Raw genomic sequence first — 14,969 nt, 5'->3', positions numbered from 1 at the left:
CTGCGCACTTGAAGTGTCGCAAAGTACTCGTTTTTCCAGCGATGCCAGAACGTGTTGGCGAAGCTCTGCACTTGTCTCCATTGACGTCTGTAGAGGTCTGCAGTGCTGACCTCCTCGGTGGGTGCTGTGAGCACGTCTGTCTTCTGGGCAAGAAGTGTAGCAGGAGTCAAGATGAATGGTGACTGGGTCGGTTGAGATGGCGATCAGGGGTTTTGAGTCAATTATAGCTGAGACATCGGCCATGAGAGTGGTCAAGACCTCGAGAGAGAGCCATGTGGACCCGACACCACACAGCATGGAGTCAAGAATGCGTCGAGCAATCCCGATCATGCATTCCCAGGCTCCACCCATATGGAGTTGCTTGGCTGACCCTCTGATGGCGAAGAATCTCTAGAGTGCATTTATAAAGCTCGAAGAGTTCATGGACTTGATTCATTCGATATGTACTGCTCGTGTACAGGTATGGCACCTCTGAGTCAATGCCACTTCTTGATGTAGGTGTAATAGAGCACTTTAATGACAACTGTTGACTGGCGTCTTTCTTTATATGACTGCACAACTCCACTCTCTTTCCGCATGGTTACACTCTCTCTGTCTGCCGTGACGCGCGCCTCTCTACTCCACCGTTGTCGCGCGTCTCTCCCTCTCGCTCCCTGTCCACCACTGGCTGACGGCGTGCCGAGAGGAGAGACGTCTTCGCTGGAAGGACCGCCACGTGACCGGTGGTGAGTAGAGGGTCGCGATGACGCAGTCTGGACTCCAGGCTTCCCACACCGACCAAGCGTCCTCTCATTGCCTCCCCTTATATTCCCCTCGGCGGAGCAAGCTCTGCCTCTGGACACACCCCCTCGTAGAACCTTCTCGGCCGTTCCCGCACGTACTCTTTAGCTCCGCCTGTCACCTTTGGCCCAATTGTATCCCACACTTCCCATTGGGTATTAGTTACCCAGTGGTGGCTTATGCAGATACCCCTCGTCGTCCCCTATATGGCGCTCTCTCATTACATCACCCCCCCCCCTCCCCCGTGATGAAAAGACTAGCCGTCCCGGCTGGCAATGAAGAGCATACATAACAAAGAAGAGCGCATGAACGATAATGCAATAACAAGTAAGTAAGGCGAATACCCAACACAGGCAAAGGCACATGTGTTAATGAAATCGGGGCGTCTTTAACAGGTCTGCGACACCGGACCATCTCCTGCATCTGTATCCAGCCCTGCATGGGTTGGCTCGGCAGGAGGCCGGGCGGTCAGCGGAAGGTGGTGGAGTCCGTCGCTGCGGGGCTGGATCATGCGGGGTCGGTGTCCGCAGCAGCAGTCAAGGGCTCGGCTGCTGTGGGCGGTAAAACAGAATCCCTCGGGGGATAATCTGCAACCGCTCTGGCACATCGGACACATCAGATCCCGGCAGGCCAATTTTTGGGGATGACGAAGCAATGCGCGGAGGAACGAACGGTTTCAACCGAGATGGGTGGACAAACCAACGACGGAGACCCGCCCGAATGCGCACGCACTGTGGATGCCTAACCTCAACCATTTCAACAGGCCTGTGTAACTTGGGAGAGGTGCCAACAGACACCTGAGGGAAATGAAGCCAGGCCCGATCACCGACAGACCACGGCATGTCACGGCCAGACCTGCATGCACACCACTCATTGCGAGCCTGCGTTTTAGCGGTGTTAACCCTAACCGCCTCCCGCGCCTCAGAAATCCGGCGCAGGGAGTCTCGAACATGGTCAAATAGGGCCGGTTTAGCGTCTCCAACAGTCGTGCCCAATTGGGTATAAATGGGTGGCACGTTCTCCCTTCCGTACATGAGGAAAAATGGTGAGAATCCCGTGGAAGCTTGCTGGGCCATTCTATACGCGGCGAGCACGCTCGGCACGTGTAAATCCCAATCGGCCTGTTTTTCATTGACAGTGTGGCAAAGCATGGCAGTCAGAGTACGATTCAGTCGCTCAACCATCCCGTTGGTCTGAGGATGGTACAATGCCAGGAACCTTCACGATAAACGACCTCGAAAGAAAATTATTGTAAAATTTCAAGCCAACAAGACAATTGGCCGACTGGCTGCTCGATCTTTAAGGAGTATTGGAGAGCCGCATGGTCAGTGCGGACAATGAATTTCCTGCCGTAAAGGTAAAGCCTATACTGACGCACAAAGTAAACAATGGTCAACAGTTCTATTCTCGTTACGCAGTAGCGACTTTCTGCTGGAGAAAGGACACGGCTGCCATAAGCGACTACTTTTTCCACACCGTTTTTAGATTGTGATAAAACAGCGCCGATACCCATGTCACTGGCGTTGGTGTCTAATATAAACGGCAAGGAAAAATCTGGATATTCGAGTGTGGGTGCGTCGGAAAAGCGACTGCGAAGGGCCACGAACGCCGCTTCCTCCTCCGGACCCCATTTAAATCTCTGATTCTTAGCAGTCAGCGCGTGCAGGGGTTTAGCGTCCGCAGCGAAATTTGGCACAAACCGACGGTAATATCACGTGAATCTGATGAAGCTCCGTACATCCCCCAGGCATGTTGGGGTCGGCCAATCGCGAACACAGGCCGTCTTGGTCGGATCCTTGGCAATACGGTCGGAGCTCACAACGTGGCCCAAGTAACACACTGAATGTTGCAATAGATGAAATTTTTCAGTTTGAAACCTGAGGTTAGCGGAGCGCATCCTCTCAAAAACGGCGCGCAGGCGTCGAAGGTGTTCATCGAACATGTGACGAAACACAATTATATTTTCCAGATAAATGAGACAAGTGTCCCACTGCAAGCCAGCTAAGGCGAGCTCCATCAAGCGTTGGAATGTGGCGGGAGCTAAATTCAACCCCATCGGAAGGCAATTGAATTGAAAGAGTCCCTGAGGTGTGCGGAATGCAGTCTTCGGTTTCGATGAGTCATCCAGGGGCAATTGCCAAACCAGAAAGACAAAGCGAGAGTCGAGAAATACCGTGCTCCGGACAACACATCTAGGGAGTCATCCATACATGGGAGCGGATATGCGTCGGCCACTAAAACTTTATTCAGTTTGCAAAAGTCCACGCAAAATCTGAGATTCACGTACTTTTTCTTAACAAGTACGACCGGCGCACCCCAAGGACTGTTAGACAGGGAAATTATATCAGCGGCCAGCATATCATTCACAGCGCGCTGCACACATTCCTTCTCCCCAGGGCTCAACCGATGCGAGTTCTGATGAATAGGGCTGGCCTCACCCATATCAATGTGGTGGGACAAAAGGGACGTACGTCCCAAATGGAAATCATCCTTACTGCAAACGTCAGCAAGTTCACTCAGAAGTGCACGCAACTCCCTGCGTTGGTCGGACGACAACGTGGGCCGTAGAACCCCCGGCGACATTGAATGTCGCCCCGATGTCGATCCCAACGAGGAACAGCCACCGCAAGATCACCCTCCGAAGGCACATTGTCCAGATTGTGGACGACTTTAGTTGGAGACCAACCCATCGGCTCACCACTGCGAATAGGATCCCCAGTCCATGCAGCCATTTGCGTCCAACGCCGAAGGTTCTCGTCCTGGATTGCTTGACCGCAAGCAGGTAGAACCACCCGCATGTCGCTTGCCAAAGCTAGCATTCTTTCCATAATCAGCGAGTCGAGGACTTCTTGCTTAAAATCGGGGTAAGCGGCCACAGCCAACGCCATCAAAGTGCTACGGTAGGCAAGGGGGGATTCGGAATTTCCCCGCCTACGCTGCATGAACTTTAGTTGAGTATCGGAAGGTGGTTCATAGACCTCAGCCATTTCCGCATACACATCCTTCAACGTTTTCTTCTTCTCAGGAGGAATCTATCGAAATACCGCCAGCGCATCGTCACCCAAAATGGTCGGCAGAGCGACCAACGCCTCTTCCTCCGATCAGTGTACTGACCGGAACGCCGCCTCGAAGCGCCAAGTAAAGGCGTTCCAATCGCCGCCTGCAACGACGAATTCCTTGACCTGAGGAAAACGGCGGCTGCACCTGGCTCTGTTCCGTCCAACAGCAGCAGCCCCCACCGGCTGCATACCACGCGGCTCCTCAGATATGGCGGACTCCAACCGCGCCTCAACAGCGCCACCCAAGATGGCGGCGTCCCGCCGCGTGGTTTCCATAGCGTGTGTAATGGCGGACAACTCTCCCGCATCCGCAATGGCAGCCGTCGACTCCGCAGGGGGACCATCAGAGGCTCCATCCTGAAGCCTCTGCTCGTCACCCCTCGGCAAAACCTCCTGTGGCCGCCCGTCACCGTAGACGATGCGACAAGCGACACCAGCTGGAGAAGCACTGTCCGGAGCGCTCAGTGACACAAGCACTCCCGTCTTGTGCTTGTGCTGCCCTTCGAGGGTGCCCGTGGTGCTGAACACCCAGCAAGAGCTGCATTCACCCTGGTCCTTGACATCGGTGACGTAGTCCTGCTTCCTCCAGTCGACGGACTCAGGAGCCTTGAAGAAGGTGGGCTCCATGAACGTGGCACCGTGGGAGGCCTTGCTGGTGCTGTTCCAGCCCTCTCTAGTCATGTCACCGAAGCTGTTCATGCCCAAGCGCCAGGTGTGCTTGCCCATGAAGTGCTCAAGGTTGTACACTGTGATCTTCTTGAGGTTCTTCCCCCAAATCATCCTCCTCCAGCCCTCCTCCTTCTGGTCGTAGGCCTTGCCATGGAACTCCTTCCAGGATTCCCACTTGGACGACAGCTCCGGGACGAGGAATAGAGAGGTCACGGCCACAGCGACCACTGCCATGACCACCAGCAGAGTGACAAGCAGCAGCTTCATCTTTGCCTTCTTCCCGTCAGTCAGGACTGGCTTGGAGAAACGTGAAGGACCAAAATCCAGTGAAGACGTTGGACGTACAAGCAAAGTCGTGGCCAGCGTGGTGGTTTCTTCTTAAGTCTGCATGGTACAGCCTTGATTTCTGTCTTCGGGTTTCTCTTTCATCGTGAAGTGGTTAGAGCACACTTTGAAGAGCGACATGCACACTTGTTCTGAATGTTTTAACGCGGTCAGGTTTGTGTGTTCCATCGAGACAGACATCACCTACGATGACCCATCCTAGGTCAAGTCTCTCGGCATAGGGAGCGTCATGAGGTCCGTTGCATTGATCGTGAACCTTGTGGACTCTCAGCATGTCCCTGCCAAGCAGAAGTAAAATCTGTGCCCCGTGATCCAATGGCGGGATGAACTCTGCTATAGGCTTCAGGTGTGGGTGGTGACGTGCGACTTCAGGCATGGGAATCTCACTCCTGTCGTCCGGTATCTCATTGCACTCTATCAACGTAGGTGCTATCCATAGTTTCCACCATGAGGCCACTCGTGTTTCTTTCCGCTGTCTCCATCAGTCCTGTGCATGTTCTGATCGTGTATGGAAAGAATTCTCACATACACTTAGCTGATCAAAGAACTCTGACCTTACCAAAGACTTGTTGCTCTGATCGTCCATTATGGCGTATATCCTTACTGCCCTTTCAGGATGTCCTTTGGGATACACTCGGACGAAGCATATCTTTAAGCAAGATTTTCCTTTGAAGCCTTCTCCACAGACGTCTGTGCATTTGGTTGTGACTGTCGAAGTGGATGCGGCGGTCTCACCTTGCTCCCCACTGTGCTCTGCTTCGGGATCAGAAGCCTTAGTGCCACTGGATTTGGAGTAAAATGTGTACAGAGCAGTTGCGTGTTTGTCGCTGCCACATTCCACGCACTTGATATCTGCCTTGCAATCCCTTGCAAGGTGGTTTGTAGAAGCACAGCATTTGAAACAGAATGAAAAAAATTTCAGCATATTCTTCCGCTCTTCCAATGCTTCCTCCTGAACTCACAGCATTTCTGGAGGGAGTGAAGTTTATCACGCAATAGGCATTGCCTTTCTGGATCTTCTATATTTTTCTTTGTGATGGTTGCCTGGACGGAGTTTGCGAATATCGTAAGAGAGTCCTCAGTTTTGTGTACGGAAATTGGCACTCTCGCTGTTCCTCGTCTCGCCGTTGCTCTGTCGATATTTGGGAGATCTGGACTGGAGATCCATGTGGTGCCAAACATGAAATTCGGGTCATTTCTGGTCTGAGCCAGTTTGCAGATAAACCTTGAGAAAAACGATAATGGGGGGAATGCAACGTGATGCTCTGACTTGTAACTTGAACCCTTTGTTCTCCATTTCTCCTGCACATCGATTGGCAATTTTTCAACGATGGGGTTCACTCCATGGTAGGTATTCAGGAAGATGAGACCTGGTAAGTAGGGGTCAACCAGGGCTGATTCAAGCTCCATCAAAATATCTCCAAGCTCTCATAACCTTTTATTGTCTCGACCAGAGATTTTTGGAAAGTTCTGCAACTTCTTGAAGAGAGCCTTCTCAATGGTTTCTGGGCTACCATAGCATTCCTCGAGCCTCTCCAACTTTGCATGAAAGCTTGAGGCAGGGTCGTCTATGTTTGCCAACCAGATCCTCTTTGCGTACTCTGCAGATTCGTTTACTAACCATTTCACCAACAGGTCGATTTCTTCACTTGCGGAGATGTCTGCATTCCTGAAAGTAGATCTCCAGGCTCAATAGTTCGATTAGTTCACGGTGAGCCAGGTACCTAGCAAAGTCCCCTATGCCTGCTGATCCAGGGTGTGTCCATACTGGCGCTTGTGAGGTGCAATAATTGGCTGTATTGCCTTGCATGCCGTCATTCACGATGGTGTTGGATTGTGGGCCCAAAAAGTTTCGATCACGTTGGTTTGATCCCTATATGTGACTGTCTGGAATGTGGGTCTGACTTGATGCATCCTTGTCTGACCCCACGTGTGCGACACTGAGTCGGCGATTAACTGCCAGGGCAGGGTATGCATTTCCACCATTCCCGTAGACAGCATTCATGTTCACTCAGCATGGAGGCGGCGATGCCTCGACATCCACCTTTTGCTCAGTATCAGTTGGTGGAGGAGCATTGGTTGCATTGTTCATACCAGTCCAATATATAATTTCTGGTTAGTTGGTCACGGTCCTTGACAGGCATCTGAGTGCCAAACTCACTTCAATTCTCTTCCTTATCCAGATTAGCTGCTGCTTCGAGCACCTCTGCCTGGGCCTTAGCAGCAGCTGATTTTTTGAGTTGTAGGGTGCTTAACTTAGCATCCAGCTCAGTTTTCTTCCGTGTGGCAGTAGCCACGGATATACTCTGTTGCTCTTCAAGCTCTGCTTTCTTCTGTGCGGCAGTAGCTACTAATGTCTCTTCCAGCTCTGCTTCCTTACGAAGAGCTGCAGCTGTTGCTATGCTCTTTTGCTTTGCTTTCTTCTATGCGGCAGCAGTTGCTATGCTTGCTTCTTCTTGTATGCGGGCTTTTTCAATTAGCATGGCTTCCTCTTCAGCCATATATGAGATACAGAAGTTTGCTGCTTCTGCTGCTGCTGCACGTGTCTGAGCTGCTGCAATACTCGTAGATGATATATGTGAGTGTGCTGAGCCTTTAGATCTTGTGGTGGACTTGGATGAGAGTGCTGAGATCTTTCTCTATTAAGCTCTCCACACTGTCCGTTGCATCTTGTATCACTGCCTTCACATTATCATCGAGCAGTTGAAGGAAGCGCTCTTGAATGCGCACTCCCTCGATGCCCTCGTCTTCGCCTTCTTCAGAAGGGAGATGTATTTATTTTCCAGCAGCTTGTAGCTTGAACTGCTGACCTTCACTCGATGTATGACCCGCTGAATTGGGCCACTGTGTCTGAGGCGTTTTGAGCTTCAGATATATCTACTTCAACCCGGTCCCATGCCCTTTGTATCCTGGCTTCAAAGTCTTGCTTGTCAGTATCATAGCTTTCCAAGGCCCGTTGTGTCAGCCGACCTCTCTTTGGGGCCTTGAACTCGCTTGGTCCTCTTGAGGCAGGATGGGAGGTCCTGGATTGCTTAAATCACTTGCTTCGGCATTTTTCCCTGCTGAACTGTGGCTTTCCATGCTGTGATGCTTGGAACACAAGTGTAATGTAAACTTGCTGCTTGAGAGCTCCAAGCCTGAGGAGCTGGCTGGTTGAGAGCTCCAAGAAGAATGTTGTTTTACTGTGCTTACAGCACAGGTTTAATGTAAACTTGATGTAGTGCTAACTGCTTGCGAGCTCTAAACCTGAGGAGCTGGCTGGTTGAGAGCTCCGAGAATAATGTGTTTTTACTTTGCTTGCAGCACAAGTTTAATATAAACTTGCTGTAGAGCCGCCTCCTTGAGAGCTCCAAGCCTAAGGAGCTGGCTGGTTGAGAGCTCCAACAGGAATGTCTTTATACTGTCCTTGCAGCACAGATTTAATGTAAACTTCATGTGGAGCCGGCTGCGTGAGAGCTCTAAGCCTGAGGAGCTGGCTGGTTGCGAGCTCCAAGAAGAATGTCTTTTTACTGTGTTTGTGGCACAGGTTTAATGTAAACTTCATGTAGAGCCGGCTGTTTGAGAGCTCCAAGCCTGAGGAGCTGGCTGGTTGCGAGCTCCAAGAAGAATGTCTTTTTACTGTGTTTGTGGCACAGGTTTAATGTAAACTTGCTGGAGAGCTGACTGTTTCAGAGCTCCAAAGCCTGAAAAGCTGGCTGGTTGAGAGCTCAACGAAGCATATATTTTTACTGTTTCAGCCTGACTGTGTGCTGCGATGCACCATTATCCTAGTAATTAACCAGTAGAGGCTGCTGCCCCTCATCTCCACTCCCCCTTCCTCCTCCTCTTCTTCCCTCCTCGTTGCTGCCGTTCGCATGATCTCGCTGCCTCCGCGCACCCCCTATGAGACATGTCTCTTGGCTGGCTCTCGGCCACCTCGAGTCATTCACACACACTCCCCGCGTGCATTTCCCCAATGCGTACCCAGGTACGTCGCTGCCCACACTCGGCCACGCGCGGTTACCCGCGCCTATTGGCCACCACGTGCCCACACTAAAAATAGCGCGGCAGCTGCCCGCGCGTCGCTCCCTTCGTCCGCTACGATTCGCGCTATAAATAGCCGTGTAAAGATGCGCGACCACGGCGCAGCACGAGCACCACTAGTCGTGCCACCAACCACAATGCCCACCACCACAATAGCCACATCTACCACTACCACAACTGCAACAACCGTTGCATGATTATGCACGTGTGTACCCGTGTACCTCGCGGCGCAGATCTACACACGCGGTAACCACCGCCAGCAGCATCAAGCGCTTGAATTGTGTAATCTTGTTTTATTTACCGTCGCAGCCGTTCAGAATCAATTAATTAGGCTGCGCTGCGAAATACCCGCTCACCAATTTATCTCTACGCGCTACACGCGCGGCGCGTGCCGTGAGCGCTGCTGCCCATTCGACATTACTACTGCGGTGCATTATGGGTAGAGCCGTTAAACTCGCGGTGCATTATGGGTAGGGCCGTTAACCTGCGCCGCCCCGCTCCCCACCTGCCCGCCGGTCCATGTGTGTTTATGTGGGGGGTGGTGGGGAGAGCGCTGTGACGGGAGCCGGGTGACTTCCCCGCTGCAGGAGCACCGTCAGCACAGCGGCGGCCCGGCCTCGGCGGAGCGGCTTCGCTGTCGTGGCACCACAAACTTCCTATTCAATAAACTTTCAATGCCAGGGTGAACATCCGACTCCAAGGTAAAACTGATGGAAAAACACAGCACAAAATATAGCATCTGTTAATACTTGAGTAGTGACATCGCGGATGTCACTGTGTGATGCCGGCCCGGGAGGGCTGTGGCGTGCGATGTACTTACGTCACAGACATCATCGTGTGTGTTGGTGAGTCAGGCCGGCTTTAGCAGAGCACGGCGTGCAATGCACCGTCATCACGTACACCCCGTAGGTGGATGTAGTACCAGCCATAGCGGGGCTTGGTGAGCGCTCGGATAGCGTGGGCACCACACAGAGAGGCCCCCAGGTGGGGGGGCTAGGGGGTGATCACGTGTCCTGGGAGAGCTCTCGAGAGGGATCAATAGGGAGCTAAAACGCTCGCGAAGGTGGGCGGGGCCGAGGGTGGAGCCGGCCCTGACCCGGGAGGATATAGGGTGGGCCCCTGAGAGGTACCGAGGTCGCTTCGTTCTACAAGCTAGAAGCTCCACGTCCTACGTCTGAGGAGGCACAAACACGTGGCTGGGACCCGAGTGAGGGTCCGGTCCATCGTAGCTGTAGCTTCTGTGTGTAGTGTAGTTAGCTGGGTGGTCACCACCCTAGGCTGTATCTGGAAAAGGGGCAGTTACCCCTTTGTATATATGCATTGTGAATAAATGGGTTGCCTCTGAAGAATAACGTCTGCGACTCAGTTGGACTCACTACACTTGCAATATCAATACAATTAATGAACACTGAAGCATCATAAAATTGTCTTAGATAACATGAATCCCAACAATAGGGCCTGGATGGACCAGACACCTACATTAGTACTGAATAGGTATACAACAAGAGAATAAGCTACTGTGTTAAATAAGGTCACTTTGTGTAATCACCATACTACAGCCTAAATGTACAGTGCTGCATATAACACTGAACTGTGGATGAGATACTTACTTGATTTGAAGCTTTCGTGACTGCAGGAATCCATACTCTTTGGTTCTTTCGGTAAAGTCACGTAGGTATAAAATAAAATAAATCACGACTTTTCGGACACAACACAAGCGTCCATCACCTGATGATGGACGCTTGTGTTGCACCCGAAACATCGTGATTTATTTTATTTTATACCTACGTGACTTTACCGAAAGAACCAAAGAGTATGATGAGATACTTCTTCATCCTTGCTCTCAAGATCGCATTAAAGTTACATGGGCACAAGTTTGGCTCGCCTTAGCCAATTACAAATAACTTTTACAATAATGCAAGTGGCAGGCTTTATCATATCATAACAATTTAACAGCATCATAAAGGCATTTACAGCATTATAACGGCAATCCTAAAATAACAGCATTCCCAGTAGTATAAGAACATAAACGAACTTACCGACAACGCTTCTTGAAGTCCAACAATGAACAGATGCACCTGTCTTCGCTGAGACGCTATTTGTGCCTCCATGTTGTACTCTGTGTAATGGCTGACACACCTGCCTCGTGGCTTAGATAACCTTAAATCGTAACTTCCTGGTCACGTGACCATATCAGGAAGTTCTTGTGTAAACACACCCCCATATCTGCCGTGGGGCAGAACATGAGTTTTGGTCATTACTGTGAGGATCTTGATTACTATAAGAAAGGTAAAAGCGGAGAGGTTGCAAGTCAAGCTGTCGTGAGTCAGGGGGTCACCTATACAACAAAACCCACCACATCCTACGAGGCAAAGCCCACCATCAAACTCGCCTCTCACAATCTTTGTTTTTGGTCACAATCATTTCAAATCTGCCTAACATGGCTACATTACAACTTCGGTATTGTGTGTTTGACGTGATGCTGTGATATGTACGATATATATCGTGTCAACCGGATTTTGTCGGCCGAATGTCATTCGTGTCGTGATTATCGCTTATAATGTTCCTCTTTTCCTTAAAAAATTACGTGTTAAGTGGCACACATCCAAAGATTTCGATTCATAGCTCTGCCTGTTAAAGTTAGTGATTTGTTAACTTTTTCAGAATGGACGGGAGTGACATCAACATAGTCGTGGGTCGTGCAATGTAATGCTTGTGTAACTGACATCTTTTGTGTGTGTGTGTTATACGCGTTATAGGTTGCAAAGTTACAATTGTTGAGTGAACTATAGTTGAACGTTGATTTGAAGCTTTCGTGACTGCAAGAATCCATACTCTTTGGTTCTTTTGGCAAAGTCACGTAGGTATAAAATAAAATAAATCACGACATTTCGATCGCAACACAAGCGACCGTAATCAGGTGGAACAGATACAGCAAAAGAACTGCTGACATAGGAGAAAGAGCTGCTGCAACAAGAGTTTTTTAGGATTTTGGTGGGCTCAACCCAGGGGTAAGTGGGCGGAGCTAGAGAAGGAATTTGTACGTAAATGTACATGTGAGAGATTAGCATGTCCGTGATTTAATCCCATCTTTAAAGGATGTGATTCCTGACATGCAATACCCTGGTGTCTCCAAACTGAGTTGTGGTTGCGGCAACAGTTACATTGGGGAAACGAAACGACATGTCTCGGACCGCGTTCGTGAACACAAGGCAGATCTGAAACACGGTAGGACAATACCTCTGCCATTGCTGATCATTGTTTAATGCTGCGGGCTCACACGAAATTGATTTTTCCAAGACGAAGCTACTCTGCAAACCCACGAGCTATTATCAGAGATTTGTTCATGAAGCCATCCAGATATATAAACACAGACACAACTTCAACCGAGAAGATGGATACAAACTGAGCAAACATTGGAAGGACGTTAATAACCAAGTAAAGTTTTAACTGACTGTGATGTTTCCATTCCACCTACCTATGTCAGCTGTTATTTCCGACTCTCTGAGTACATCACTGGATTAAAAATCTGAGGTGGCCCAGCCACAGGAGGATCCCCGCCACCTCCGGTGGCTGGGACCGTCTCACATTGACGTGCTAAAATCTCACATTTACATACAAATTCCTTCTCTAGCTTCGCCCACTTACCCTTGGGTTGAGCCCACCAAAATCCTATATAAACTCTTGTTGCAGCAGCTCTTTCTCCTATGTCAGCAGTTCTCTTGCTGTATCTGTTCCACCTGATGACAGTCGCTTGTGTTGTGATCGAAACGTCGTGATTTATTTTATTTTATACCTACGTGACTTTACCGAAATAACCAAAGAGTATAGTTGAACGTTTCAGCTTCATTATTACTGGACGCACAGCAAAGCACATACAATTATTGGCGAATAAATCGTGCGACGTACAAAGTTACGAGAAAATTATATCGTGATAATCGTGAAATATTTTATATCGTATTGCTATATTGTAAAATAGCCTTTCAACAGTTTCAATCCAATGTAGTTCTCTCCCTTCGGTCGTAGGTCAAGCTCGGCCTTGCATGACGAGTGCAGCACCTGGTTCAGTGTGTTTAAAAACAGCACTAGGGAGATAAAGGCGGCCGGGCATGATGCTGCCCACCCACCCACCTTGTGTGCCGTAGCGGTCTTCATAGGTGCTCGTGAACAGAACTTGCCCCAAAAGTATGTTAAGGCTACAAGGGGGATCTTTGTGTTTGCAACTATAAGACGCATGCAGACATTTGAGGGTGCATCTTTACTCTCCGGAGCGTCTCATAATCCGGGGAATAGAGTAATATTTATCTTGGAAAAGCATCATGAGCCAAAATTACAATTTACGGCAGTGAGTGTAATTTACCAAGTGGAGGCACGCGCAAGTCTGTGTGCATAACGAGATCCCTGAGATCTTCGGATCGCCTTTTTCTAAAAGTACTCATTTCCTGGGCTGGGTGGGATTTTGCCATTGTAGCTCCCACTATATGGTATGCTTTGCGAATGAGACTATCAGAATCGTTACATATTTCTTTAAGCATGTCTTGAAAACTCACATCTCTAAACTGGCCTTTGTCCCCAGAGTTCTGGACCCTGGTTCTGTTTATTGCCTGAATTACATACACTATGCGCATTGGGGTCTACGGATGAAATGCGTCTTAAAAGATGTGAATAATTATTGTGAGCTGATGGGGAACAGTCACCGTCGATTAACTATATTGCTTTTATGACCCGTGCGTGTTCCGGGGTGCATAGACTTGAACACATGGTATAATGTAGAGTGCATTCGCACCGCGCTCGAGTTGGTAAGACTAAGGGTGGCGATGAAGGCAGCGTTACTCACGAATGTACCGAATGTGTCTCAAAAGGTCGAACGAGTTAGCGATTAACCGTCATTTGCTCTGCAGTTTACTGTGTGTAAGAACCGGTATGTTTTTTTCTTCTTTGGTTCTTTCGGTAAAGTCACGTAGAATGAGAATAAAATAATAAAATAAAATAAGACAATAAAATTCTCACGACGTTTCGGCCACAACACAAGTAGCCTTCATCAGGTGAAAGAACAGAACTGTCAGGACGACAGTGCTCCAATGAGCGTTGTTAAAATTCGTAGCGTCTTTTAAAGCTCGGTGAGAGGCGTGAAACCTCTTGACAAAGGAGTTTAAGTATCAAAGCAGGAGAATTTAGCATTGAAATGGCTGAGGGATTAGCTTGTGACAGAAATAGCTATGTTGAAGTCAGAGTTTACCTATCAACAGAGGCATTTAGTATATGGACGCTAAAGGCCTTCAACTACCCAACTTTCATACAGTAAACCGATGTGAAAAGAACTAAGTCTATATTACATAATATAATAAATGTACTTAATATATTCTTCAATAAGCTGGGCTATTAATCACAAAGCAACTGGGTATACAATACACTATATAATGAGTGTCTTTTAAGCTCGGTGAGAGGTTTCACGCCTCTCACCGAGCTTAAAAGACACTCATTATACAGTGATTAATAGCCCAGCTTATTGAAGAATATATTAAGTACATTTATTATATTATGTAATATAGACTTAGTTCTTTTCACATCGGTTTACTGTATGAAAGTTGGGTAGTTGGAGGCCTTTAGCGTCCATATACTAAATGCCTCTGTTGATAGGTAAACTCTGACTTCAACATAGCTATTTCTGTCACAAGCTAATCCCTCAGCCATTTCAATGCTAAATTCTCCTGCTTTGATACTTAAACTCCTTTGTCAAGAGGTTTCACGCCTCTCACCGAGCTTAAAAAGACGCAACGAATCTTAACATTGGAGCACTGTCGTCCCAACAGTTCTGCTCTTTCACCTGATGAAGGCTACTTGTGTTGTGGCCGAAACGTCGTGAGAATTTTATTGTCTTATTTTATTTTATTATTTTATTCTCATTCTGCGTGACTTTACCGAAAGAACTAAAGAAGAGGAATCCTTGCAGTCACGATAGCTTTAAATCGAAATTTAACCAGTAGTTTGTACGTCGTTATTAGATGCACAAAATTGGTAGATTAATCGACAAGGTTCCCTTGACCCGCTTTCAGCCACGAGTGGGTGCATACATTCACCAATATGGAAACA

General features: G+C 48.8%; 1 protein-coding gene across 1 annotated transcript; it reads right to left on the bottom strand.

The window, feature by feature from the left end:
- Positions 1–1,029: 1,029 nt before the first annotated feature.
- Positions 1,030–6,463, bottom strand: LOC116944540 (cathepsin S-like). The gene has a single exon (XM_032958195.2). It carries the CDS (start codon positions 4,773–4,775, stop codon positions 3,882–3,884), a length of 894 nt encoding a protein of 297 aa, XP_032814086.2. The 5' UTR covers positions 4,776–6,463; the 3' UTR covers positions 1,030–3,881.
- Positions 6,464–14,969: the final 8,506 nt, after the last annotated feature.

Source organism: Petromyzon marinus, chromosome 21 (assembly GCF_048934315.1).
Source record: "Petromyzon marinus isolate PM22_M1 ecotype Great Lakes invasive population chromosome 21, UKy_Petmar_22M1.pri1.0, whole genome shotgun sequence".
Lineage (NCBI taxonomy): Eukaryota > Metazoa > Chordata > Hyperoartia > Petromyzontiformes > Petromyzontidae > Petromyzon > Petromyzon marinus.
This window is presented reverse-complemented; position numbering and strand designations above follow the sequence as displayed.

Coding starts and splice junctions, on each gene's coding strand:
- LOC116944540 (XM_032958195.2), bottom strand. CDS start 4,775: ATGAAGCTGCTGCTTGTCACTCTGCTGGTGGTCATGGCAGTGGTCGCT.